General features: G+C 42.9%; 1 protein-coding gene across 1 annotated transcript in view; it reads right to left on the bottom strand.

Moving 5' to 3' along the window:
- The window catches only part of CLIC6 (chloride intracellular channel 6), a 51,724-nt gene that overhangs the window by 8,658 nt on the left and 16,877 nt on the right, over positions 1 to 26,189 (bottom strand). Inside the window, exons 2-3 of the mRNA XM_006126010.4 lie at positions 4,898 to 5,007; positions 2,780 to 2,905 (exon numbers count right to left, since the gene is read on the bottom strand). Of these exons, the coding sequence (XP_006126072.3) occupies positions 2,780 to 2,905; positions 4,898 to 5,007 (236 nt within the window). The remainder of the gene's footprint in view (positions 1 to 2,779; positions 2,906 to 4,897; positions 5,008 to 26,189) is intronic.

The following is a 26,189-nucleotide window of genomic DNA, read 5'->3' as shown; positions in this document are numbered from 1 at the left end:
AATTAATGTTGCACACTCTCCCATAAGCACTGGGGACAGTGATTTTGGCCGCTGTTGCAGAAGCTCTCACCTCCACATCTGCCCATCTTCTCCCAGCAACTTATCCTGTCTCCCATCTGTTCTGTGACCACCCGATCCCCCTCAGTTCAGCCCCCCTCAGTTCATTTCTTTAGCCCCATCATCAGCCCCTCAGTCCGTCCCCCTATCCCACTGACCTCCACTGTCCTCAGTTCAATTTCCCAGCGTTCACCCCATCTACTTAGGACCCATCACCAATATACCCCTCCATCCAATCAAACACATACACACACCCCTCACGTGAGCCCTCTCTGCAGCCTCCAGGCCATATTTCAGCCCTCACAGTCTCTTAGGGTTCTTCTCCTTCCAAAGCATAGGGGGGCTGCAGAGGGGTCCCTCTGCCACTTCCCAGGCTGGCAGCTGGAGTCCCAGCCACTACAGCAATTTCTAAGTAAAATTAACCCTGACTCATGATCTGGGGATCAAGCTCCCAAATGCCAGGGTTCTATCAAGAGATCAAGAGCCAGAGTTAATACTGCTTAGAAATGGTGTCTCTCACTATAAGTTGGCATGTCTGCATCATAACAAACCTGCAGGATATCATCAGTTGAGTAATGCCATATAAGCCAGCTCCTATTGACTGAAATCAGCACAGGAGTCTTTTAATTGATGTCAACAAATGTTGGCTCAGGCCCTTTACTCTCTCTAGGGTGGTGCTATTTTTGCCAACTCTCTGAAAAGAACATTTTCATACCTGAAATTGCAGACAGTTACTGTGCGTTAGACAATGCAAATTAGTAGTTAATCTCCATTGTTTGGATTGTAAAGCCTAATAATTTCTGATGACTGACCTTAACTAAGAGCACATACAGAGAGCACATAATGCACCTGTGCTAACTGACACCAGCTGAAGATCTGGCCTAGCATAACTTATGCTAGAAGAGCAGATTTAAATACAGACTTTCAATACTGAAAACATTTATTTAATTTACAATACTGGTTGAACCGCTCTAGTCCAGCACCCTTGGTACCTGACTGATGCCAAACTAAAGAATTTGTTGGACCACAGGAGATCAATATTGTCTAGCAGTATTACCAACACTTCCACTGCTTACGGGGCTCTTAGAAGACATTGAGTAGTAAATTAGAGCTAAATAACAGCACAGAGCCAGAGCTGGTGGCTTTAAACAAACTTGAAGAGTCTGCGGAAAACTTGGGCACTTTAAGGATGTTAAGGAGTGAGTATTTGGCTAATCATGTAGTTGATACAATCTGTATCGACTACACAACTAGTCGATAAGGGGAGACACTCTGCAGAGCTGTAGTAGGGGTAGCTCTTGGAGCCAGTGCAAGCCGGGACTGAGCAGTCCTGGCTCGCGCTAGCCCTGGGACCACTGCGGCTCTGCATTTTAAATGTAGTAAGAGTCCGGTGGCTTATACTACATTTAAAATGCGGAACTGTAGCATGGGTTGCTGGAGCTGGCACGAGCTGGGACTGTGCAGTCCCAGCTTGTGTCAGAACTACTGTGGATCTGCCTCTCCTACCCCCTACGCACCGTGGTGACAGTGCTGGGGGGAACCAGCTTTTAAGCCAACTCCTCCCAGCACCAGCTCCTGCTTCTCCCCTCCTTGCTTCCTCTGATACAGAGTAAGGATGTTAAATTGCAGTTAAAGGACTAGTTGAGTAGTCAATGGAATTTCCATCAACTACTCAACTAGTCGATAGCACTTCCACATTCCTCCTTTGAAATATACAAGAGTCCCCAGTGGGGGCTCTTGTGCATTTCACAGCACCCTTGTGGAGCCTGGGCTCAGCAGGGGACTCCCCAGCTGATCCTGGGTTCCATGGAAATGCTGCACAGAGCCCAGGATCAGTTGGGGAAGCCCCAGCTGACCCCAGGCTTCATGGCACTGCCCCTTTGAAACTCCCAGGCAGCGTTTAAAAGGGGCAGCCGCCATGCACCTGAGCTAGGAATCAGCTGTGTAGCGGCTGCCCCTTTGAAATGCCACCTTGGGGTTTCAAAATAGCACCCTCACACAGATGATACCTGGCTCAGCTGTGTGGCACTGCCACTTTGAAGTACCCCTTCTCTCTCCCCACCCCCGCTTTGCTGCCTCTATCTGATACAGGCAGCAAGGGTGGGGGGGGGGGAATCGACTAGTCGACTGACTATCCGATCAGCATTTGCTTATCGGATAATCAACAAGTCAACTAGTCCTTAACATCCTTAATACAGAGGCAGCAGGGTGGGGGGAGCAAGTAATCGAGTAGTGACTCGACTACCCAATAAGCCTAGGCTTATTGGGAAGTCAACTACTCAAGTAGTCACTTACATCCCTAGGCCACACTCATGAGATGTGGACATCTGGCTAACTAAAATCATGCAGGACCACGGACATTGCCGGACTAGAGAGGGTCAACCTGTAATTGTGTCGAAACTTGTGAAGTACTGAGCATGGTTAATTCCTATTTACTTCAGTCACTGGAGTCAAGAAATCTGCACTTAACACTTGTGAGTTCACAGAAACATTATCATTATGCTAAGTCTCACTTCTGCTTCCACTGGAATCACCAGCAACACTCATTGTGTTCAATCAGAGCAGAATCAGACCCTAATATATTTCACACATATTTTAAGGCATGAAAGAAACCAAAAACCTGCTCCTGCTCCCACCGAAATCAGTGGAAATTTTGTCAGTAAGTGCACTGAAGGCAGCATGAAGGACTAAAAGCAGAATATGACACTCAAAAGCACAATACCTTGGTGGTGCTAATTTTTCTTCTAAGAACTCCTCAATCTTATTGACATCAGTTTTCACTTCACCATCAAAAGTCATAAAAGGAGGGTTTGTTCCTGGGGCTAGATTCTGCAGGTCTGCAGGTTTTCTAAAAGAGTGTAAACACTTTGGGTAAGCAACTATATGAGATACATTTTCAATTCCTATATTTAATAGCAGTAATCTGCTCTGCCATCATAACAATGTACTGATATTATTTAAAGCAAATAAAATTAAATTATTGTTGCAGTTACTAAGGATTTTAAAGGGTTAATCCATAAACATGCTTGTAGTTAAGCAGCCATTGACAGTGAACCCTGGGAGTGGCCAGCCATGCTGTGCCAGAACAGTCTGAGCCGCAGAGTGCTGGCAGGCCAGGAGACGGGACCCCCTACCAGTGAAAGGATCCCATGGCCACAGTTAGGCAGCTCATGGCCACAGCTGGCAGGCAGCAGGACCCAAGTTAAAATAATAATTGGTTTAAGTGTTGTCAATCAACCAGTTAACTGTTTTAACATCCCTAGCAATTATTGTGTAGCCTTGGACAAAATCACTTCCTTTTTTCTGTCTTGGTTTATCTCTCTGTAAAGGTAAGATTTACCCGCATACCTCATAGAGATGTTGAACATTTAATAGTATTGATTGATTGATTAATTAATTAATCTCTACCATGCATTCACCATATAGAATCTTATTTTACACCATGTTAACTCCACTGACTTCAATGGAATTATTCCTGATTTACATCTATTTAAATCAGGGAAAAATCAGGCCCATAAAGAGCTATGAAAACACCAATAACAGCATAAATAATGCCTGACTGCATGTGTATTTCAAATTTATGCAATTCATTCTTTAAAATAATCATTTAGATAATATTGTTCTGAAAATACTACTCTGGGTTCGGTGCCAAAAAATTAAAAACGTTGCAATTTTTTTTGTCAAAATAACCCTACATAATCACATCAGTTTCAATTATTTTGTAATTCATTTCAAAATACCTGCCAGAACGTATGTTTGTAGGAATACAGGCACAAAAAATTTCCCTCAAGAGTAGTCACAACCCTATGACAACTAGTTCCTGTTTCTTTGTCCTCTCCCCGGCCCCCGCAGCCCAGTTGGGGATGAGTGCAGGTACCTGCATCTCCTCCCACATCCTAGAGTAGGGGTGGGCAAAAGGGCCTCCGTGGGCGGATCCAGCCTACCAAGTGGGTGGATCCAGCCAGCAGAGGCCCTGCTGCTCCCCCGCCCCTAGGCCAATCAGGGCCTAGGGGCAGGGGAGCACTTCTCCCGTCCTGCCAGGAGCATGCAGCGCTTTGAAGCACCGTGTGCTGCTCGCAGGGTGGGGGCAGAGCTGAGAAGGCTTCATGCACTCCCCCGCCCCCAGGCCATAATTGGCCTAGGGGCGGGGTAGCATGCCAAGCCTCCTCCTGCCCTGCCAGGACCACGTAGTGCTTTGAGGAGCTGCGCGCTGCTCGCAGGGCGAGGGCAGAATGGAGGACTCTTCACGTGCTCCCCCATCCACGGGCCCTATTTGGCCTAGGGGTAGGAGAGCGCAGGAAGTCTCCTCCCATGGCAGGGGCATGGGCACCTAAGGAGAATGTGGGGGGAGGGGGAGCAAAGGCACTCCCTTATCCTCAGACCAATCATTGTCTGGGGGTGGGGAACCCGGAAGTATCTTGGCCTCGCCCCTTCCGCTTGATGTAGCGCCCCTTCCTGTGTGGCCTGGGGCCACTTCAAAACTTTCCAAAGTGGCCTCAGGCAAAACAATTATTGCCTACCCCTGCCCTAGAGCCTAGGGCTCCAGTGGGAGAAACAGCCAGTCCCAGGCTGGCATGGAATTTCCCATGTGCCATGCTCTCTGTCCTTCAGGGCATACTGGATGCCACAAATCCTCTAGCTCCCTCCCCCGAGCAGTGTTTTCTGTGTGTGTGCTGGGCTCTGCCAGGCCTAGCAACTCTATAACCAGCAGCACTGCAGCCCATTTCTGTGGAGGAAAGGAAATTCTATGCAACCGATGTCGATTTCTGCAAAATTCTGCATTGTGCAATAGCACAGAATTCCCCTTGGACTAAAATGAAAATATATATTGTAATCTTACCTTTTCAAGTCTACAGTTGTTACATTAAATATAACACCTTTTAGCCACAGAATCATAAAGAGGCGCTGAGAAAATGGGCAATTTCCAATGTTTTCCCCATCACTACCAGCCTACAATAAAAAACAATAATATATGTTTTTAGCTAAACTATTTTTAGTAAGTCAAAGTCAGTCAGATGTCTGTTTAAAGAATATGGACAAAATTAGGGCCGAAAGAGGTGGGGTAGGGAAAGAGTAAAGTCAGGAAGAGGCGGGGTGGTGGCAGGGCTGGAGGTGGAGCTGGGGTCAAGCACACCTTAGCAATCCCGAAAGACAGGGCCTATGAAAGTTTGTGTAAACTGGTGCAACTTATTTTAATATAATGATATAGTTTTCTGCAATGATTCTTTACATCCTCCTCCAAACACTCTAAGCCCTCCTAAACAGTAAGAGCTAGGTCCACCAAATTTATTATGTAGCTTCCTCTTATCATAACTTAAAGCAAGGTCAAGGGTTTGGTTGTGCCAGGAAAACATGATGTGCCTAGAATGGGATTGCTTCTCAGAAAACCATACAGAAAAAAGAGAATCACCAAATCAAGTACCGTCCTCAAAACTGACATAACTCAGCGAATGCTTAAAGTGGGCTCTGGGCAGGTAGGGGCTTATGGCAGGAGTGCAGAGTGCCACCTCTGCCTGCCAGCCTCAGCTCAGAGCTGCTGCAGGAGCTCTGTTATTGGCCAGAAGGGGCCTGTGTGGCCCCCCAGCTGAGGCAGCTCTGTGCTGAGGCTGTGGGAGCAGCTGCCTCATCCACTCCCCTGGTCATGGTAGTTCCGTGCTGTGGCTAAAGAAGGACACGCTTCCCCCACTCTCCCCCCAGCCACGGCATCCAACCTGGAGCTGCCCCAGAGCTGCTGCTTCCAGAGAACAGGTGACCCTTCTGTGGCTCTCACAGAGCCTTACTTGGACCTGCTCCAGCCAGGGGACATGCCCCTCTTCCTGTGCCTGCTAAAACTGCAGTGGCCATGGCCAGGCTCTTCTCGTGTGGCCCCAAGCTAATGTGGTGAGAGAGGCCTGGGGGTTGTCGTCTCTCCCTGGGGCAACCTGCACACTGAACCCCTCATCCCAAACCCCACCCCAGAGCAATGAGATTTAAATGAAATGTAACCACCACGAAGGCAGATTTGAACCTGGGACTTCAGGAGCTGACTATAGGGAGCCTCTACCCTCTGAGCTAAAAGCCAGCTGGCTCCCAGCCCATGCTGTAGAGGTCTCTTGATCTTAACTGATGCTGTGGTCTAGGTACCACTAGCATTGCTCAGTAACCACGCTAGGTGTGTGGGTGACATACTTCCCCTCGGTGAGGGAGCAGGTCCCGAGCTTCAGAGACCTAGTTGAGATCCCGGACGAGCCCCCACTTGTCACAGGTGGATTTGAACCTGGAACCTCAGGAGCTGACTCTAGAAGCCTCTACCCTCTGAGCTAAAAACCATCTGGCTCCCAGCCCATGCTGTAGAGGTCTCTTGATCCTAACTGTTGCAGTGGTCTAGGTGCCACTTGCAGTACTAAGTAACCACACCATGGCTACGTCTACATTGGCCACAATTTCCGGAAAAGCCATGCAAATCAGGTAAGTCAGGATAGGGAAATCCGCGGGGGATTTAAATATCCCCCGCAGATTTAAATAAACATGTCCGCCGCTTTTTTTCCGGCTTGGGGAAAAGCCGGAAAAAAAGCGTCTAGACTGGCGTGATCCTCCGGAATAAAGCCCTTTTCCGGAGGATCTCTTATTCCTACTTTGACTTACCTGATTTGCATGGCTTTTCCGGAAATTGTAGCCAGTGTAGACGTAGCCTAGGTGTGTGGGTTACAGAAGCATGTACATTTTCATTTTATTTTCCAAAAATTATTTGAGTTAAGGACCTGAGAAAAGCCAGGTAAATCTTCCAGTGTTTTTACAGACTAGTAAACAAAACTCAAATCATAGCAGTACTTTAAAACAAAGATTCCATATTAACAAATGTTTTAAAGGGTACACCTAGACAGCGGTGCTATTTCAGGATACGTCCGGTATCCTGAAATAGCGTTTTCAGCATCTTAACAGCACGCCCGTTATTTCAAAATGCGATCGAAATAATAGGCTTGCTGTTCTGATGCCTCAGCAAACCTCATTCCACGGGGATTAAGGGACTTGTCGGAATAGCCGTCTATTTCGTAATATGGCACTGTTTTGAAATAGACTCTCAAAATAAGCTATGCAATTTGCATAGCTAAAATTGCTTACTTATTTCAAGTTAGCACCACTGTAGACACACCCTTAATAATTACACGTATTTTTGATATGTTATAACTCCTGGAAATACCAGTACGAAAAGATATAGCAAAATATATTACATCATAAATTGAGATGTAATGCCAAGAGCAGTTAAGAGGCTAGATCAAAGAAATCTCTCATGTATCCTGTGCTTTCAATGCTCATGACAATCACAGAGTAGTGCAGACTCTCATCTCTGATAGAAGCACGTACACAGTAAAGAGGGTCATGCAGGTTCATGGTATATTTTTTAAAGGCACAAAAATGTGGAGATACAGATCATATGGGAGGGAGAAAGCTGCATGTTGAGAAGTGAGCCCGTGCTCCAAATCACCTCTATGCAATTTGTTTCTGCCCCAATATTCACTGCAAAAACTTCCCAAAGACAGTGGGCTACATGGTGGTGAATTTCACATGGGGATGCAAATAGGGTTGCCAGGTGTCCGGTTTTGAACTGGACAGTCCAGTATTTTAGCTTTCTGTTCAGGAAACAAATAGAGAAAATGTAAATGTCCGGTATTTTCTAAATAAGATGTGATGTAGATTGTGATGTAATGTCAAGTGTCCCCGATATTTTTGTTGAAACCATCTGGCAACCCTAGATACATACCCATAGTACACAGCCCTGTGCATCATCACATGCACTCCGGGCAGGTGAGTATGAGCCGTGCCAATACATGAAGCCACGTATGTGCACACAAAAGAAATATATTATTTACAGCAGCTTTATACCAACGCAATGTGCATTGGCAAAAATCTGTAATGTAGATATGTCCTCTTTCCTTTATACAACTTGGGCCTTGGATCTTCAAATTCAGGGAACAGATAACCTTCAGGAACAGCTTCTAAAGCCTCTCTTTTTGTTGTTGTTACATAACTAGAGGGAGTTAAATTTTCATTCACCTACTGCTAGGGATACCCTATTAATTCTGTTTGGCCCCAAAAGTCCATTCTTGTCTGGCCCATTGTTCACATAATGCTTTGCAGCTCATCACACTACCGAAGATTTACATTGGCTACCTCTCCTCCCTAGAGAAATTAAGTACAGTCCCACAATGTATATATTTTAGAAGTGTGCATGTCTGTATGTACATCTGTGAATCTGCTTATTCAAGAACTCCTCCTAAACAGTAAGAGCTAGGATCACCAAATTTGGTAGGCAGCTTCCTCTTAACTTAAAGCAAGGTCATAGTTTGGTTGTGCCAGGAAAATGGGATGTCCCACTCCCTACAATGGTATTGTTTTCCATGTCATAGAAAGAGAAGAGGCTGCTAGGGGGGACAGTCATAGGGTAAAGTGACCACAGAGGGATGAAGCCCTACAGCAGACCTAGGTACACAAGTGCACAGGACTGCATAGGGACACCCAAATATGCAGCACAGCCTCCACAACCCCTGCCGGCACCAGAGAGCCACTGCAAGATAACCAGCATGGCCCTCGCCGTGGCCACCCTGGGGAGCTGCCCCTGGCAAAGCAGCATGGCTCCAGGTGCCCAGAGAGCCCCCACTGGTATCCTGGTAGTGACGCCTTTACTGTGGCAGGCTCATCACCGCCCAGACAGTGCTTCCCCCTCTGCTACAGTTGTCCCCCGTGAGCCCTCCACACCTTCCAGGCCGCTGATCTGAGTCCCTTCTCATATCCTGTCACTCCTGCACCACCCCAACCTCAGCCAGGCCTGGGGAGAACCTGGTGTGCGGGCCATGCGGCCTCCACCACCCGCAGATCTGGGCAACACCTGGTAAATCTTCCAGTAATACATAAACTTTGCATTTTTAATACATTAGATTAAAAAATGTTTAGACTCAATTTTTGAAGATTTTTCAAGGAAATGACAGGACATTGCCATATCTATCATATCAAGGTTTTACAAAAACAAGACACTGGCACACCTAACTTCTATATGAGGTTATGCTTCCTTGCTAGGATGCATCAGCATTAATTAAAGCTATTATCAAGCCGATAAACAATAGGGGTGTCAGGTGCCTGGTTTTGAACTGGACAGTCCTGTATTTGAGCTTTCTGTTCAGGAAACAAACTGAGAAAATATAAATGAGAAAATATAAATGTCCGGTATTCTCTAAATAAGATGTAACGTAGATTGTGATGTCATGTAAGGTGACCATCCGTCCTCCTTTGAGGACAGTCCTCCTTTTGAGGGGCTTGTCCTCCCCAATAATTATGTCCTCCTTTTGTCCTCCTTTGAAAAAAATTGTCCTACTTGTTCTACTTTGCCAAAATATATATATATATATATATATATATATATATATATATATATATATCACTGTTTTTTAAAGTATCATTATACTGCAATTGAACCCCTGTTAAAAGGCTTAATATACAGTAAAAGTACACTTAGAGGGTATTTATGAAATGTTATTGTTTATTTTGAGCCATTTTAATTTATTGTCAATGTGATTTTTTTAGCTGACACGATTAACCCTAAAAATGTCGAAGAAAAGAAAATGCCATTTCAATGAGAATTTTAAAAAGGAATTTCCTTTCATCAGAATTGTGGATGAAACAAGAGATGATTCATTAGTGAAATGTACTGTCTGTTCCATGGAATTCAGTGTGGCAGTAGGTGGCCGATACAGCATAATGAAGCATGTTTCATCAAACAAACATCAAAATTCTTTAACATCGGCATCAATGTCCCAGAAAGTTACAGACTTCTTAGGAAGTACATCATTTGGAGAAGACAAAAAGAATTTAGCAGCTGCTGAAGGTCTGACTGCGTAACACACTGTGATGCACAATCAAAGTTTTCGGAGCATGGACTGTACATCAAAACTGAATAGAATACTTTATAATAAAAAATTCCATTGTGCCAGAACTAAAGGATAGGCTATTATTTGCAACGTTTTTCAAACTTACGCACAAGAGAATTTGAAGAAAGATTTAGAAGAAGCTAAATTTGTAACACTTCTTTCGGATGCTTCAAACCACAAAGATACAAAGTTGTATCCGGTGTTAGTTCGTTACTTCAGTTTTGAAAATGGTATTAAAATCAAAGTTTTGAATTTGGAAGCAATTGATGATGAGACATCTGAAATAATATCCAATCATATCAAAAAATTAGTGGATAATCATAATTTGAATGATAAAGTGATTGCGATGTGTGCCGATAACACAAATACTAATTTTGGAGATGTAAATCACAAAGGCGATAAAAATGTTCATAAGAAAATGATGCATTTACTTGGGAAAACGATTATTGGAATAGGTTGCAATGCTCATATTGTATCTAATGCCATCAATACAGCATCAAACTTAATGTCCATCAATGCTGAAGTTGTGATACCTCAAATTTATTTACATTTTGAATGATTCACTGTAAGAGTTTCATCATTAAAGACTTTTTGCGAAGACGCCTCAGCTGAATATAAAAAACTGTTGGGATATTAGAAAACAAGATGGTTAGCTTTAATGCCAGCCATTGAACGAGTGCTGCAACTGTTTGAGCCTTTAAAATAATATTTTCTAAGTTTGGGAAAAATGTCCACTGATCTTCAAAAACTTTTTTAAGAATGAATCTGTTGAAGTAACTCTGCACTTTGTTCACAATCAAGCAACTTTGTTCTAGTCAGTTATAAAAAGTATTGAAAAAAAGCATATAACTTCTACAGAAGTGGGATTGCATATTAAACAATTAAATGAGCAACTTGAATCACGTGTTGAGTCCAACTTCCTTCCATTGGTTGTAATTACTAATTTAAACAAATTACAAGAGAGCAATCCGGGAATGCAGAAAGAATTTACAACGGAGGCGATGAACTTTTATAAAAATGCTCTTGAATATCTAGAAAATTGGACTAAGCATGACGAACCAGTGTACGTGTTTGATTTGATTCTGCTGAATGAAGAAATTCAATGGAATAAAATCCTTGAAACAGTTTTATTCGTTAAAGAAAAATTTGGCATCACAATAAATGACTATTGTTCAACGAAGTATGAAGAATTAACAATATAATAAAAGACAATGAATGGACTGAGCACGAAGTTGATAAAAAATGGATTGAGATTCTTAATTTCTTAAAAGAGAGACAAATATTGATGTTTTTAATGTTGTATGATTGTTTTCGTTAAGTCTGTTTGTCTTATAAGACGACTAATATCGTGATCATTAATTTATATGATTATTTATATACATATACAAGTATGGTTTTTTTTGTCAACTCAGTATCCTCCTTGCACATTTTCAAATTCTGGTCACCTTATATAATGTCAAGTGTGTCCAGTATTTTTACTGAAGCCATCTGGCAACCCTAATAAACAACCTCACAAAACCACAGATAATTTTGTTTGGAAGCATTAGTTAAATAGTATGCAAGTTCTGTAATACAAAGTTACACAGCAGGCTAAGCTCGTGTTTTCAGGTTCTGGCTGGAGAGGGGTGCTCTTGTATAATAGGCGTGGTGGTAGATTCAGGATTCTAGGCTGCTTTTAATTCCACATACTCCGTTGACTGTCAGCTCCTTCAAGTGAGAAGTCTGTCATGATTTACCACAGCTTGGACAAAACACTGTTTTCTATAAAAAAAAAAAATCTGACGAGATAGGCCCTGAAAATAGAAATATTATTGTCTCTAGGGGGTTACTTTTTACCCTATTTATAAAAACAGACAGCACAGAGAAAAGTGTGAGCATGGTGTATAAGTCAGTTAATTTTTATTTTATTTTGGGATGGTGGGTCAGAAATTAGTTATCTGTGTGAGGGTGTATGTGAAATGTTTCACACTCACAAAAATCATACTTGTCCCTGATTCTAGGTATCGACTAGGAGTGGCATTTGAAAATGAGATAAAAATGAATATGGAATTATAGAATTTTACAGATAGTGCTGAAAAGTAAGTGAAAATGCACTTAAACCTATCAAAAGCAATTGTATATTTATGACAAGGGAATTTGATTTATACAGCATAAAAAATCATTACAAAATAATCTCAAAGACAGTAAATTGCTGCATTTTGAGGAAACAAGAGGTATCTCTCCTGAAAAGCAATACATATATTTATTCTCTCCAAACAATCTGACATTCATCCGAGCTTTGATAGTAAAAGAAATCCCCTTATCAGACTTACTGCTGCATTCAGAGAACTTTATAGATTGTTAAGTGATCAACAGTCACAATGGAATGAACTTCTTTACATGATCCTGTACCAATGTCCATTGACCTAAAAGTTAGAAGTTTGGCTCCTTTTATCTGTTATTGCTGAACCTGAAGGAATACAGACAGACAGGACAGCCATTTGTTTTGTTTTCCATCACCTTGGTAACAGTAAATTTCAGGAACTCAGAAAAGCAGCCTCCATTTTGTTCTTCTGTGTATCTTTCCATAAGGTGGAGTCACGGATCCAGATGAAGACAGACATGTTACCATGACAAATGCAGAAGCGAAGTAGACAATGAGTCCATCAATTTGTTATTAAACTGGAATGACAAATAGTCTACAAACAACTGAGTTATCTGTTTGCTTGGGAATCCACAGCTTTTGGAACCACTATGGAAGCTACCAGGATGACTTATTTATAATGGCAATGTTTTAATGATTGAGAAAGTTTTATGTGGTGGAGGCATCAGCTTGATTTAGGGGAATAATACTGTTTTTCTAATGTGTCCATTTTTCAATAGATTATGAATAATATAACAAATAGCCAATCTCTTTCCTTTTTCTCCTATACATGGAGTTGCTGGTAACCACCAATGACAGACATACTTCAGACAGTGAGGAAATGGCTAAAATGAAGGATAAAGCATTGCCAAAGAATTATACAACAAGCTCTAAATGACTTGAAAATAATGTCAATATTTTAAAAATGGTTTTAGGATTCAATTATTCTGGTTTTAATTATTCTAATTAAGGTCAACACACTGCCTTCTCCTTCTGCCCACCAAAAAAAGAAAATGCCATCATACATAATATCACATCTAACAGAATTGTACAGCACAGTATACCGTATAGTGCCTTACTGTAACGTATTGTTGGTGTATCTGCCCAGCCTAATACTTTTTACAAAATCACTTGCACAAGTTAGAAACAAAATGGCTTAATGAATATGTACCTTGCACACAGTAAAATAAAACCTTTATAATTCATTTAATCGGGTATTTTGGCTTTAATGAAATCCTTAGTTATGACACTAAGGTTTAGTAAACAGAGGGTTAAAATATTCATACAGGATTAACCTGGGCTTGTCTTGATGGATAACTGTCACGGAGTCGCGTGCCCCTTTGGAAGGGGAAAATATGGCCTCGTGGCCAAGTCTGTACTGCCCCCTGTCTGTGGAGTCAATATGGCCCAGCAGCATAGTCTGTATTGCCCCCTGGTAGGAGGGTGAATATGGCCCAGCAGCCTAGTCTGTACTGCCCCCTGGCTGGCAGTGTCAGGGTAGGAGGGTAGAGGCGCCTGGGCCCTCCCTCTCCACTGGGCCCCAACCCAGGGCCCTATCAGCGGCAGGTGGCTCCCACCACTGGCTCAGCGGAGAGTCGTCCTGGAAGCACGCCGAGCTCACTGGGTGGTCTCCTGCCCCCTGCCTGGGCTGCTTTCCCACCTGGGCTGGTGAACACGCCAGTGGCTGCGCTTGGCCTGGCGCTGGTGAAGGCGGTGGCTGTTGGCATAGCAGTTGGCATCACAGCTGTGGCGATAGCTCGTGAAAGGTGCGGTGGTGGCTGCGGTGGCTGTGGCTCTGGCTGGTGCCATGGCTCCGGCTCCAGAATGCGCGGCCACTCCAGTTGATCCCGCAGGGGTGGTTGCTCCTCAACTCTGGCAGGAGCTCCTTCCCCTTCAGTGGTCAGACCTGACTGAGCTGCTCCACTGGCCTTTATACTGATCCTGCAGCTGGAGCATGCCCAGCAGGGCCACGGGAGAGGGGACTTCTCAGCCCAGCAAGCCTGGTTAACTCCTTCACTATCAGTGCAGGGTTGGCGCACCATGTCACAATAATATTGTGTATTTTTCAGTCATATTACCTCAGTCAAGTAAATGTAACATGGCTTCAAAGCCCCTCCCTCCTAGAACATACTTCAAGCCATGTTACTTAGCCTCGTTTTTGCCTGTCGGAAACCAAAGTGAAAACACAGCCTATTGACATGGCTTCAACCATATTAGCTTGCATTTTGACCAGATTTTCAATTGTGGTACAGGCTATTCTCACTATAAGTCCATGACGTGTTCCAAAACACTTGAACTTATAGTGAAACAACTTAAAACAGGGAATATTTTTCCTGCAGTTGACTTCCATTTGAGCAATTTTTTTTTTGCGCGACTTAAGAGCAAACAATGGGAGGACTTATAATGCATCAACGACTTTAGTGCAGAACGGATGTAAACCAGGGCAACCTATAGCAGGGACTCCTTGTAAGCTAACTCAAATGAACTAACACAATGGATTGACTCACAGCTAACATAACACTCACGCACACACACACCTTTTTACCCATCAAAACAGGGGACTCTACGATCTGTTACAGTACGTACACTTAAAAATGTGTCATTTGATTGCTTCCAAATCAGTATTGTGCTTTTGGCATAAACAATACAACTCTGACTGAACTGTTCCATTCTGAGATGAGGAAGGATTTTTCTGTACACTGAGTACTTCTTTTGGAAAGTAAAACTCTTTCCCTGTAACACATCGCAGGAACCTGGAACAGTGGTAAGATAATCTAGAATGGTCCACCTCCCAACTTGTGAATGCTGTGAGATACATATTGTAGCTATGGGATTTTCCAGCTTGTAAGTAGAAATCCCTGTATTCTTCTGGTGTGCTTATCATTGTTTTGCTACTGAAAATTCTGCTTGATGTGCATATACAACTTCATTATACTTACTCACTGTCCTCTTTAGGGACCTGAGGAGAAGTAAAAGACAGTTTTGTCATTGATTTCAAGAAGACCAGGATTTAACCCTTTGACTTAACCCCAGGAATAGTGCATAAGCATTGATAGAACAGAATATGTCACCCCACTTTGCTATGCCTGTGAATTAGAACTGGTTAGGAAAAAGGAAAAAATTGCTAACATTTTCATTCGTTTTTGTCTATAGAAAGTAGTCCATAGAAATTTTCCAAGCAGCTATAATTTTAATATCCATGTAAATAGAGAGAGTATACCAGGTGGTATTGTACGCCACCTTCTACCTGTGAATCATTGTGATTGATATAACATTAAACTAGCCTAATAACTGTCAGTTTTGTCCATGATGGTTAACTAATTCATGTAGCTAAGTCTAAAGCTGGTTTTATGTTGTTTTGCTAAATAAATTATTCTAGTTATTTTCTTGAACAAATGCATTCGCATTTTAATTATCATGGGTCACAGAAAAAATATGTCTTTCCTAGTAATGTCAGGGCTTAATGAATATTAATAGTAATAGAGATGTAGCCGTGTCAGTCTGGTTTTGCTGAAACAAAAGACAGGACTATGCAGCACTTTAAAAACTAACAGGATGGTTTATTAGGATGTGGAGGCAGGAAAAGGGAATAAGGGAATTTGTGTGCAGCCATCTTGGTCTTGTTAACAAGAGAGCAAGAGTCAGGCTAAGTCTGTGGCCTGACAACGCGAGATCTGTAATTAGACGCTGCCTTTGCCTCTCACCTCCATACGGAGATAAGGATAGAATGCTGACTCTGGCAGGGAAGGGACCTTGAGATAAGGAGCATCTGGGTGGAACTAAATAACTGTTAACCATTGGTGTTTGTAATGGGAAGGAGACTAATTGTTATTGTTATTATACCTAAATGGACAGCATATAAACTGCTTCATAATTGCTTGTATTCGAAGATCTGCCTCGGGGGGGGGGGCTTCCCCCCCTGTCCGAACCAGTTTTTCCCTTGCTGCAGTTCGTAATAAAACTGCCTCTGGTTACTTGTTGCTTACAAACACAGAGTGAGGACAATGTTTTCTTCCACAAGGTGATGAGCTTTTGTGGGCCAGACCCACTTCCTTAGATCAAATTGTGGAAGAAAATTGGCATGACCATATATACCAAATATATATCAATTTTATATATGTTCACATTTTTTTGATTGTATCCCTTTTGGTATATATGGTCATGCCAATTTTCTTCCACAATTTGATCTGAGGAAGTGGGTCTGGCCCACGAAAGCTCATCACCTAATAAACCATCTTGTTAGTCTTTAAAGGGTTTAATGAGTTCATTAATCAAAAATTTATGAAGACTGTTGCTGCAGACAAGAAAAATATTAAAGCCTGCATAAAAGCTTTCATTAAGTCCCCTTTTAGGCAATGACCTGTATATTGTGACACAATCATTTGATTATTTCTGTTTGTAATCGCAAACTCTCGCTTAGTGGGATTATTAACCTATGCTCTACTATTTTCATCAGGGTTTTTTTGTTTTATTTTATTTTTTTACATTCTACTCTTCCCATTGTTTGCTTTGTGTATGGGGCCAGTACAAAGGTCCAAAGTAGAGGGAAAAGTTTCTTGCTCTATTCTTCACTCTTGCTTTTAAGTTCACACAGCTGGGAGTAATCATGTCTTAAGCCTTCAAATTGTTAACAAAGAGGCTTTTACTAGGCAGTGTGGATAAAGCATTGGACTTGGATTTGAGACTTTAGTTCAAGTCTTGGCTTTGACACTGCTTGCTAGGTGACCTAGTGCAAAACATGTCGGCCAATGTGCCTCAGTTTGCCAAACTGCAAAATGGGAGATCATACTGAGCTCCTTTGTAAAGCATTTTGAGATCTACATATGAAAAGTAGCTGCTAAGTTCCCTCTGCACACCTCATGCCCCTGGTGGTGGGGCAGGGGGAGCCGATTTTGCACACTTCCCTACCCCAAGGCCAATCATCGTAGCTGCGGGCAAGAGAACATGCAAACTTTCTTGCTCCCTGCCAGGGGCATGTGGCATGTAAACGGAGTTGCCAGCTGTTCAAAACATATGGGGGTTCCCTCTAGGCCGGTGGTTTCCAACCTTTTCACTAGTGCAGACCCCCAATTCCCCTCCCAAACCATTCACGGACCCCCACCAAAGCCAATTCTAGCTGCAATTCTAGTAGTCACCAGAGTATTTTCTCACTTTTCGTTTACTTCTGTCTGTTTGATTAGACATTCCACTTGTGGATGCTTCACTCTGCTCATCAGTTTCCTTTCTCTTCGGTGAGCCTGATTGCAGCCACAGAGCCATGCTGAATGTATGACTAATGTTTGTATGCTTCTAACTGTCGTGATTGTTTTGTCACACAAAGGTGCCACAACATAGATTTTTGGACTGTAAATAATAAAATTATTGGAAGATATTTAATTTAAAAATAATAATTGATTGTAACTTTGCAATTTATTTAAAGCTTATTTTCTATGATCATTTTTCTTTATCTTATTTTTTTCACGGACCCCCTGCAATTCCCTGGTGGTCCACAGACCCCAGGTTGGGAACCACTGCTCTAGGCACTGCATGACCTTGGTAGGGGGGCGAGAAACTTTGCATGCTCCTCACCCAGAACCCAATTGTTCTGGGGGCAGGAGAGTGCGCGTGAAGTCTCTCATCCCTCAGGGTCACATGGCCCTGAGCAGCACATAAACAGAACCCATGTGGCTGGGGCTGCTGTATGAGGGAGCCTGCCTTAGGGACCCTGCTGGACTCCTGGATGAGAGCCGCCTAAGGTAAGTGTCTCCTGGCCAGAGCCTGCCTCTGGCACCTCAGCCCCTGCCTTTTGCACCCCAGGCTCTCCCACTTCTTAACTCCCTGCCCCAGGTCACCACCCAAATCCTCCGCACACCATCCTAGATCACAATTCCCTCCCAGACCCAGCAACCCCTGCTACACTCCTCACCCAAGTCAAAATTCACTCCTGCACCCCTTCTCCCTCCCAGACCCAGCACCCTAATCCCCAGCCCAAGGTTATAATCCCCTACTTCACCTAAACTCTCTCTCAGACCCCACACCTTCTCCTGCACCCCAGTCCCCTGTCCTGAGTTCCCTTCTGCTCCCAACTTCCGTCCCAAACCCCACACCTCCTCCATAGACGAATGCAGCACTTGACCACTTTCCAAAATCTTGGAGTGGGCCCCACCCAATCAAAAATTATTGCCCACTCCTGATCTAGATGGTACCTAGTCTCTGTTGATTTCTCATAAGGAGTCTTTTGAGAGGCTGAAAGCATTTTCTGGTCCTTTTTTCTGCTGATGCAAAGTGAAGTGATTTCTGATATTGCATCACATTATAAAAGTAAAAGTTACCAAAAAAATTACTTTTCCCCCAATTCTGAGCAAGGAATTTTATTAGAATAAGAAACGCAGAACTATCCCTAAAGATATGCTCTTTGCTTCACTGTAGAATTTCTGCTGACAATCTTTCCTGACTCCTTCCTACCTATCCTGCTATGGACATAAAAAGAAACATAAATATCAGAAAAAGAAAGCAACAATAGAATCTCAGTATCTACTATTACTCCTGGCACAAAGATTCTCTTTATTTCTGTTATGGGAAGAGACCTACATGAGCTTGAGTTATAATATGTGCTCCTAGATTGCTGAGAAATTGTGTAGTAACTGGGAATATATCATATCTGTATTTATATCTATGTCTAGCTATAGGTATAGATATTTAAAATCAACAATAATTCTAAGTTTAAGTTTTTATTTCTATCTAGCCTTTTGGGGTTCTCTAGTATACGTTACTGTAACAGATATTGAATGATATGTGAAATACAGTTGGTCCTAAGTGTACAAAACCTTTATATGCTATCTGTAGATATTCGAGACAGTACTATTTATGCAGGTAGTGTTAAAATTTATCATACCGGTATTCCTACAGTGCTAGTATATGACTATAACTAGAAATATTTTGGTTCACATAGCTACAATATAATGCACATTAGTACAATACATGGTGAGGATAAGAAATATATCATATAGGCTTGTAATCTGTGTAATGTAATTGTAAGAATAATGCTTTTTTTGAGGCAGAGACTAACAACCTACATTTTTTCTAGGGAAAACATACTTATGGGAACTCCACTTAGAAGCTCTCTGTAAATCTTGCCAAACTGTTTCAGTGCCACCTAGTGGTTCTAAAAAGAACATATTTTCTTCCATTGGGTACGTCTAGACTACAAGCCTCTTTCGAAAGAGGCTTTTTCGAAAGAATCTTTTGAAAAAGCCTCTTTCGAAAGACAGCGTCTAGACTGCAACCACTTCTTTTAAAAAACTAAACCACGTTTTTGAAAGAGAGCACCCAGGCAGTCTGGATGCCCTCTTTCGAAAAAGCCCCGTTTGCATTCAAGAGCACTTTCGAAAAAAGGCGTTCTTCCTCATAAAATGGGGTTTACCACGGTTGAAAAACCCACCATGTTCATTGCGAAAGAACGCAGCGGCAGTCTAGATGCAAGGGACGTTTTTTTGAAAAACTGACACTTTTTTCTAAAAAAACCTGTAGTCTAGACACACCCATTGTGTGCAGTGTTGCTGTATCTATGAGTCCCAGGCTGTTAAGCTACATCTAGACTGCAGGCTTCTTTTGGAAGAAGCTTTTCTGAAAGAGCTCTTCCGAAAAAACGTCTTCCAAAAGAGAGCATTCACACTGCAAAAGTGAATCGAAAAAGCTATCTGCCTTTTCGAAAGAAAGCATCCGGACTGAATGGATGCTCTCTCACATGTAAGCTGTGATTGCAATGGATGGAATGGCCACCAGGGCACCTGTGCTTTTACCTCTTTCCTCTTCTTCTGAAAGAATTCCCTCTTCCCCATCCACACACACAAAAAGGCTTCTTCCTCACAGAATGAAGATTAACAATGCCAAAAAAAACCCTCTGTTCTTTTGATTTTCTTCAGAAGAACACAATTGCAGTGTGGACGTTCCTCAAGTTTTGTCGGAAAAACAGTTGTTTTTCTGAAAAGACTCTGTAGTGTAGATATACCTTTAGAGGGACCAGGGGAGGTGAAGTAGTGTCTCTTATTGAACCAACTTCTGTTGGTGAGCAAGACAAGCTTTTGAGCTACACAAAGCTCTTCCTCAGGTAACCCAGCTTGTATTATGATGTATTATTTACTTCCATTATGATGCCCTATACAAGGGTAACCTTCAATATTAATTTTATAATGGATTCAATATTAAACCGTAACAGGTTTTATCCTTCATTCTGGATAAAAATTCCTATGCAGGTTGTTTTCCTTTTTATTAAGCTCCTTCAAGAAAGCTTTAGATTTTAGCCATGAATTCTATACATAAGAGATGATACTGCATTTTAAAATCATCATGAAACTTTTGAGCTAAAGTAAAAAACACCTTGCATTATTTTTTTAATATCTAGGAGTAATAGGGTTGACTGTTTTTTTAGCTATCAAAAATTATTTGAAACAGCCATTTATTATTTTCATCTACTTGATTAATGTCAGATGTTTAATGCAGATGTGTGCAGCTTCTATTTTTCTTTCATATCTGTGGTGTCCAACATGCTGACCACTAGCCATTTGTGGCTATTTGATCAGTTGAGTGTAGTTAGTTGGTATGAACAATGTGGCTACTTGTCTGGTTGAGTGTGGCTAGTTTGTTATGACAGTAGCCACTATAGTTTTATAATAGCAACTAAAGTTTTTTAAGTTATACTCACCAGGATATAATGAAATGTGAAATTATATTTCTACAATCATCAATGATTATACTGTCGCTAGTATGAAAGTATACTTTCAATCAAATTATTAAGAAGCCTTCGTTGTTATTTATTTTTTTCCTAGAACTAAGGGTATGTCTACACTACAGAATAAGGTCGAATTAAGATACACAACTTCAGCTACTTTAATTATGTAGCTAAAGTTGAAGTACCTTAACTCAACTTTTGGTGCTGTCCGCACTGCAGGAAGTTGCAGGGAGAACACGCTCCCTTAAACTTCCCCATACTCCTCCATGAGTACTGTCACAGAGGCAGCTGATTATTCCTCTTCTCCAGTGTAGTCCAAGAGAAGTCTGCACGTAAAGGGAGTCCTCTGTAGACAGATGTGGTAGGGATGATTTTGGCTGAAGTTACTTATACAAATAAGTTACTAATTAACTATCTCTCCGTCAGAGAGGCAGCAGATGACTATGTGCTGCTTCCTTTTGCATCATGTGCAATGCTGGGTTTCATCTACCAGCAGTAGGAGGTGCCCATTTAAAATGAGTTTGACTTCCCATCATGAGAGATACTGGGGTGTCTTCTTTAATTACTGTAGTACCCAACATGATTTCAATGCAAATTCCATAAGTTCATGGACATGCGGACTACTGTTGTTTTTCTGAGGAGTGAGTCTAACTCTGAGGGTGTTCCAACTATAAGTAAAAATTGTTGAAGTGTGGTATTCCTTTGATTTAGTCTTGTTTATTTATAAAGAACTCACAAATTCCTGGTCTCTGAATATCAAACAAATCAAGAACAAAACGAACAATTTTTTTGCTTACAGCCCCCAAGCCTCTTAGCCAACACCAAACACCCCCTTCTCAAACACTCCCTAGCTTTTTCCAGTCACACTGTTCTTAAAGGCTCTTGCTTGGCTTTCTTGCCTCTCTCTCTCTCTCTGTTCTTGCTTCTCCCCAGTTTCTGGGTGAGCTCGCTTCCCCACCCAAACAGTACTCAGCCACTAGCTCATAGGCGGATCACACATCTCTTTTGTCTTAGGCAAGGCTGTCCTTAAGGTGTATGGTGCTTTATGCAGGGTAGGGTGAAATGAGGAGGGGAGGAAGGCGCACCAGAGGGTGGAAGGCTGCTCTCAAGAATGCAGGAGCAGGGCAGGGAGGCATGGATGTGAGGACTGGAGCGTGCTGCAGCACTCCCACATTTTACATGGGTTCCTGGCTGCTGCTGGCCCCATGTCCAGGGTACTGGCTGCTGCCCAGAGCTCCGCCATTGGCCCTGGCCCTGCCTCAGCTTCAGCCCCTAGCCCTGTCCGGTTCTCCCTGACTGAAGACATGGCCCTGCTCCCAGCCCCCGTGAGGAGGTGTGAGTAGGCAGCAGCTGGGCACAGCCAGTGGGTGCCCCAAAGGATGGGGATGACCTCCTAAGCCAGCGCTGCCTGCCTTGCTGTCCCATCCCAGCACTGGGTGGCCCTACGGGCATACGCAACAGAGTTGCCCAAGCACCACAGGTGTGTATTTTGCCTAGGCCTAAGGATGGTCTTAGGTGGGTCTTATGCTTGCGGTTATGTTAACTGATAGGTGTGAACTCACCCTTTAGTCTGAAGATGTCACCTAGCTCATATCACAGTACCATAGCTAGCACGGTATCATTATGCAGGCTGAATCTAAACTTAAAACATTAAAGCACTGCCACAGCAGAGCTTTCAAGTGAATGTCATCATGGCGCCAAAGCTGGGAGAACTCTCCCAGTGCCTTATGTAAACCACCTACAAGAGAAGAGTAGAGTCCCCGTGCTGGGAGCCAGTCTACATTGGAGCTTTACGTGGGGCGGGGGGGAGAACAGAAGTGAGAAGGGGGAATAGAGAGGTGTTCACACCCAAGCCAGAAAACTGTCACAGTAAAGTGACAATGTAGACATGGCCTCATACACAAGGAAGTGCCCTCCAAAAAAGTAATTCAGTAAATAATATTACTTTTCAACCTTAAAATAAACTGATTCAATCTCAGGGTTAAATCTTTTAAAAGCAGCCTGTCAGTTATGTTCACAGCCCTGCTGTGAGCTGCAATTTTAGATAAAAATACCTTACTGGTAGGACAATATTTAGGGGAACAATCCTACTGTGATTAAAGACATTTGTGAAACTATCTGTTTCACTGAGAACAGTATAGCCCCCAAATTTACTATGTACATAGCTTATTTGCTTATATTTCATCGTTGTTTTTCTGCAAAATCAGTCAGTTCTTAATAGCAGTGGGTGATGTAAAACGTGGTGCTCACAAATATACTAGTAGATTGATGAGAATTACATTTACTATTTATTTTTTTATTTACACGGATTTGTCTCTGTATTTCATACGGTGATCATTTAGTGGTTTGCTTTATGTGATCGAGATCAGACGAGGATAGCTGGTTTGTAGACAAACTGCTTATTAGAAGCACTGGGCAGGTGGTGAACATTTAATATTCAATGTAAATGATGGTCCCAGTCCAGCTCCCATTTAAGTAAACTGGAGTAGCTATAGGCTTCTGAGGGTATGTCTACACTACAGAGAAGATTGAAGCTGCAGCTATCGATCTTCCAGCGTTTAAACTAGTGGGTCTAGTGAAGACACGCTAATTCAAACTGAGAGGGGCAAGGTGGTGGGAGGTCAAACTCATTTTAAAAGCGCACTTCCTACTGCTGGTAGATGAAACCCAAAATTGCACATGATGCAAAAGCAAACAGCACATAGTCATCTGCTGCCTCTCTGACTGAGAGATACTTAATTAGTGACTTATTTGTATAAGTAACTTAGGCCAAAATCATCCCTGCCAGACCTGTCTACAGAAGACTCCCTTTCCATGCAGACTTCTCTTGGGCTACACTGGAAAAGAAGAAGAATCCGCTCCCTCTGTGGCAGTACTAACCCTTCTCAGGAACTTATAGGGTCAAGATGCATTTTAGGAATGAATCCATCTCCATCATTCCCCACCACCACTCTTCAGAACATTACTCAAAACAGGTCACGCAGCCTAGATCTGACGTGCATTTTATGTGGTCTCCCTCCCAAGGGTGCCATTTATGGGAGGTTAGTAGTCCCTTTAGTTTGAACCCATGGATTTAATATTTGAGGTCTGCTTAAAGCACACGTCTTAGCTCCAGGGGCAGTTCTTAACTGAAATGGAGTTTGTACTGCTCCCATTTTTGCCCGCTGAAGCTTTTGTTATTCAAGTAACTGAAGGATTGTTAGAGCATTATGAAAACATTGCTAGGTACTCTGATTAAAATACAGGGGTAGGGGAGGAGAATATCTGCATTTGGACAACTGCTGTTAAATTTCTCATAAATATTCTTGAAAAAGAGGTAAACAGTGAGGTGGCAAAATCTGCAGATAATACACAATTATTCACAATAATTAAGTCCATAGCCGACTACAAAGAATTAGGGGGTAGCCAAGTTAGTCTGTTAGGGTCAGGGGCGGACTGTGGCTATAGGCAAACTAGGCAGCTGCCTAGGGCGCCAAGTTACATGGGGCACCAAATTCCTGGACCCTGCCACTTCCATTTCCCCTTCCGGAAATGCCTTACCTGAGCTGAGGAACATGGCTTCCCTGCGCTACAGGAGGGGGGTCAGTCCTGGGAGAGGGGCGTGCGAGGGCTTTCCCTGCACCTGGGGGGGGGGGGCATCAGCCCGGAGAAGCCCCGTGCCAGCTTCCCCTGCCAAGGGGCGGGGGGGGGGGGATCTGCTCTGGAGAAGCCAAACGCCGGCCGGCTTCCCCTGCTGCGGGTGGGGGGGGGGGGGGGGAGGAGGTCAGCCCTGGAGGAGGCAAGAGCCAGCCGGCTTCCCCTGCTGTGGGAGGTGAGGGCCGCCAATTCGCCTAGGGCACCAGTTGATGGCAGTTAGTCTAGGGCCGCCCCTGGTTAGGGTACGTCTACACTAGTCCCCTAGTTCAAACTAGGGAGGCTAATGAGGGCGACCGAAATTGCTAATGAAGCGCGGGATTTAAATATCCCACGCTTGATTGGCATATTCTCGTCCGGTCGCCATTTTAGAAACTGACTAGCCTGAAAAGATTTAACAGTTAATTCGAACGAAGGGGTTTCTCTCGGAATCCCACTTCTCTGCCACGTATAGAGGCGGGCAGTTACTTTGGGCTAGTCAGTTTCCGGCGACCGGCTGGGAATATGCTAATAAAGCGTGGGATATTTAAATCCCGTGTTTCATTAGCAATTTCAGTCACCCTCATTAGCCTCCCTATTTTGAACTAGGGGGCTAGTGTAGCCGTACCCTCACAGAAAAAAAAACAACAAACAGTCTGGTAGCACTACATGTTTTGTTAGTCTATAAAGTGCTACCAGACCATTTGTTGTTTTTTACAAAGAGTTACAAAGGGATCTCACAAAACTGGGTGATTGGGCAACACAAGGACAGATGGAATTCAGTGTTGATAAATGCAAAGTAATGCACATCAAAAAATATAATCCCAACTATACATACAAAAATGATGGGGTCTAAAACAGCTGTTACCAGTGAAGAAACAGATCTTGGAATTATTGTGGATAGTTCTTTGAAGACATCTGCTCAATGTGCAGTGATCTACCATAAGATACCAGAATATGTTATTATTAGAGCTGAGTGGATCTAATATTTAATTTTATTTATTTTACATATGAATTAGATACAGTGATCCTGTCAGCTAATTGCTAAGTTTTCTGCCAAAAAAATAATTTTTTCCATTGTCTTAATAGCCCCTGGAAAAAGGTGACGTGGAGGGGGGATGGGCAGATGGGGTCTGACCCTTCCCCCAATTTGTTGCTTGGCTTGTACTGAGCATGCTCAGTAATACAACTGAATCTGCTGTCCTCAGTCTGCCACCCCACTCTTCCCCCCGCCCCAGCACGACATGTACAGGTCCCGTCCCCCCCCCCCCCCCCCCCCCCCACACACACCAAAATCTGAAATGGTGTCCCTGCTCCCTCCCTTTAATGGAGTTCAGGGGGCAGCCACAGCCAGAAAACTAGGCAGGACTGTTCCAGTGAAGCCAGTCTGCCAGAGAGTAATAGGGAGAATGGGAGCACAAGAGCCAGCATGTTACTTCAACTGTGTGGAAAAAGAATGATTTGGGAGAAATTCCATGCTCTGCAGTGCAAAGATTTCCTCCCTCCAGTCTTATTGCTCTGAGGATGGATTGTTCTATTGTCCTGAGATTGTAAACTCTTCAGTGTGTTTTCTACAGTCTGGGAGGGGCTGAACAAACTATAGTAAAGTAATCATTAATAAGTAACTGATTATCCCAGTAATAAGAAGTTTGTAATTATGTTACTCTGTCTCAAAGCGGCTTTAACAATCCTATCTGCAAATAAAGTACCAATTTCCCATTAGTAAAAGTTATACCTTTCCATTATTCTTTTATGGACAACTCCTGAATTCAACAATTATAGTTGC

The sequence above is a fragment of the Pelodiscus sinensis genome, chromosome 1 (assembly GCF_049634645.1).
Source record: "Pelodiscus sinensis isolate JC-2024 chromosome 1, ASM4963464v1, whole genome shotgun sequence".
Lineage (NCBI taxonomy): Eukaryota > Metazoa > Chordata > Testudines > Trionychidae > Pelodiscus > Pelodiscus sinensis.
Note: the sequence above shows the minus strand (reverse complement) of the source record. Positions and strands in the feature narration are given on the sequence as shown.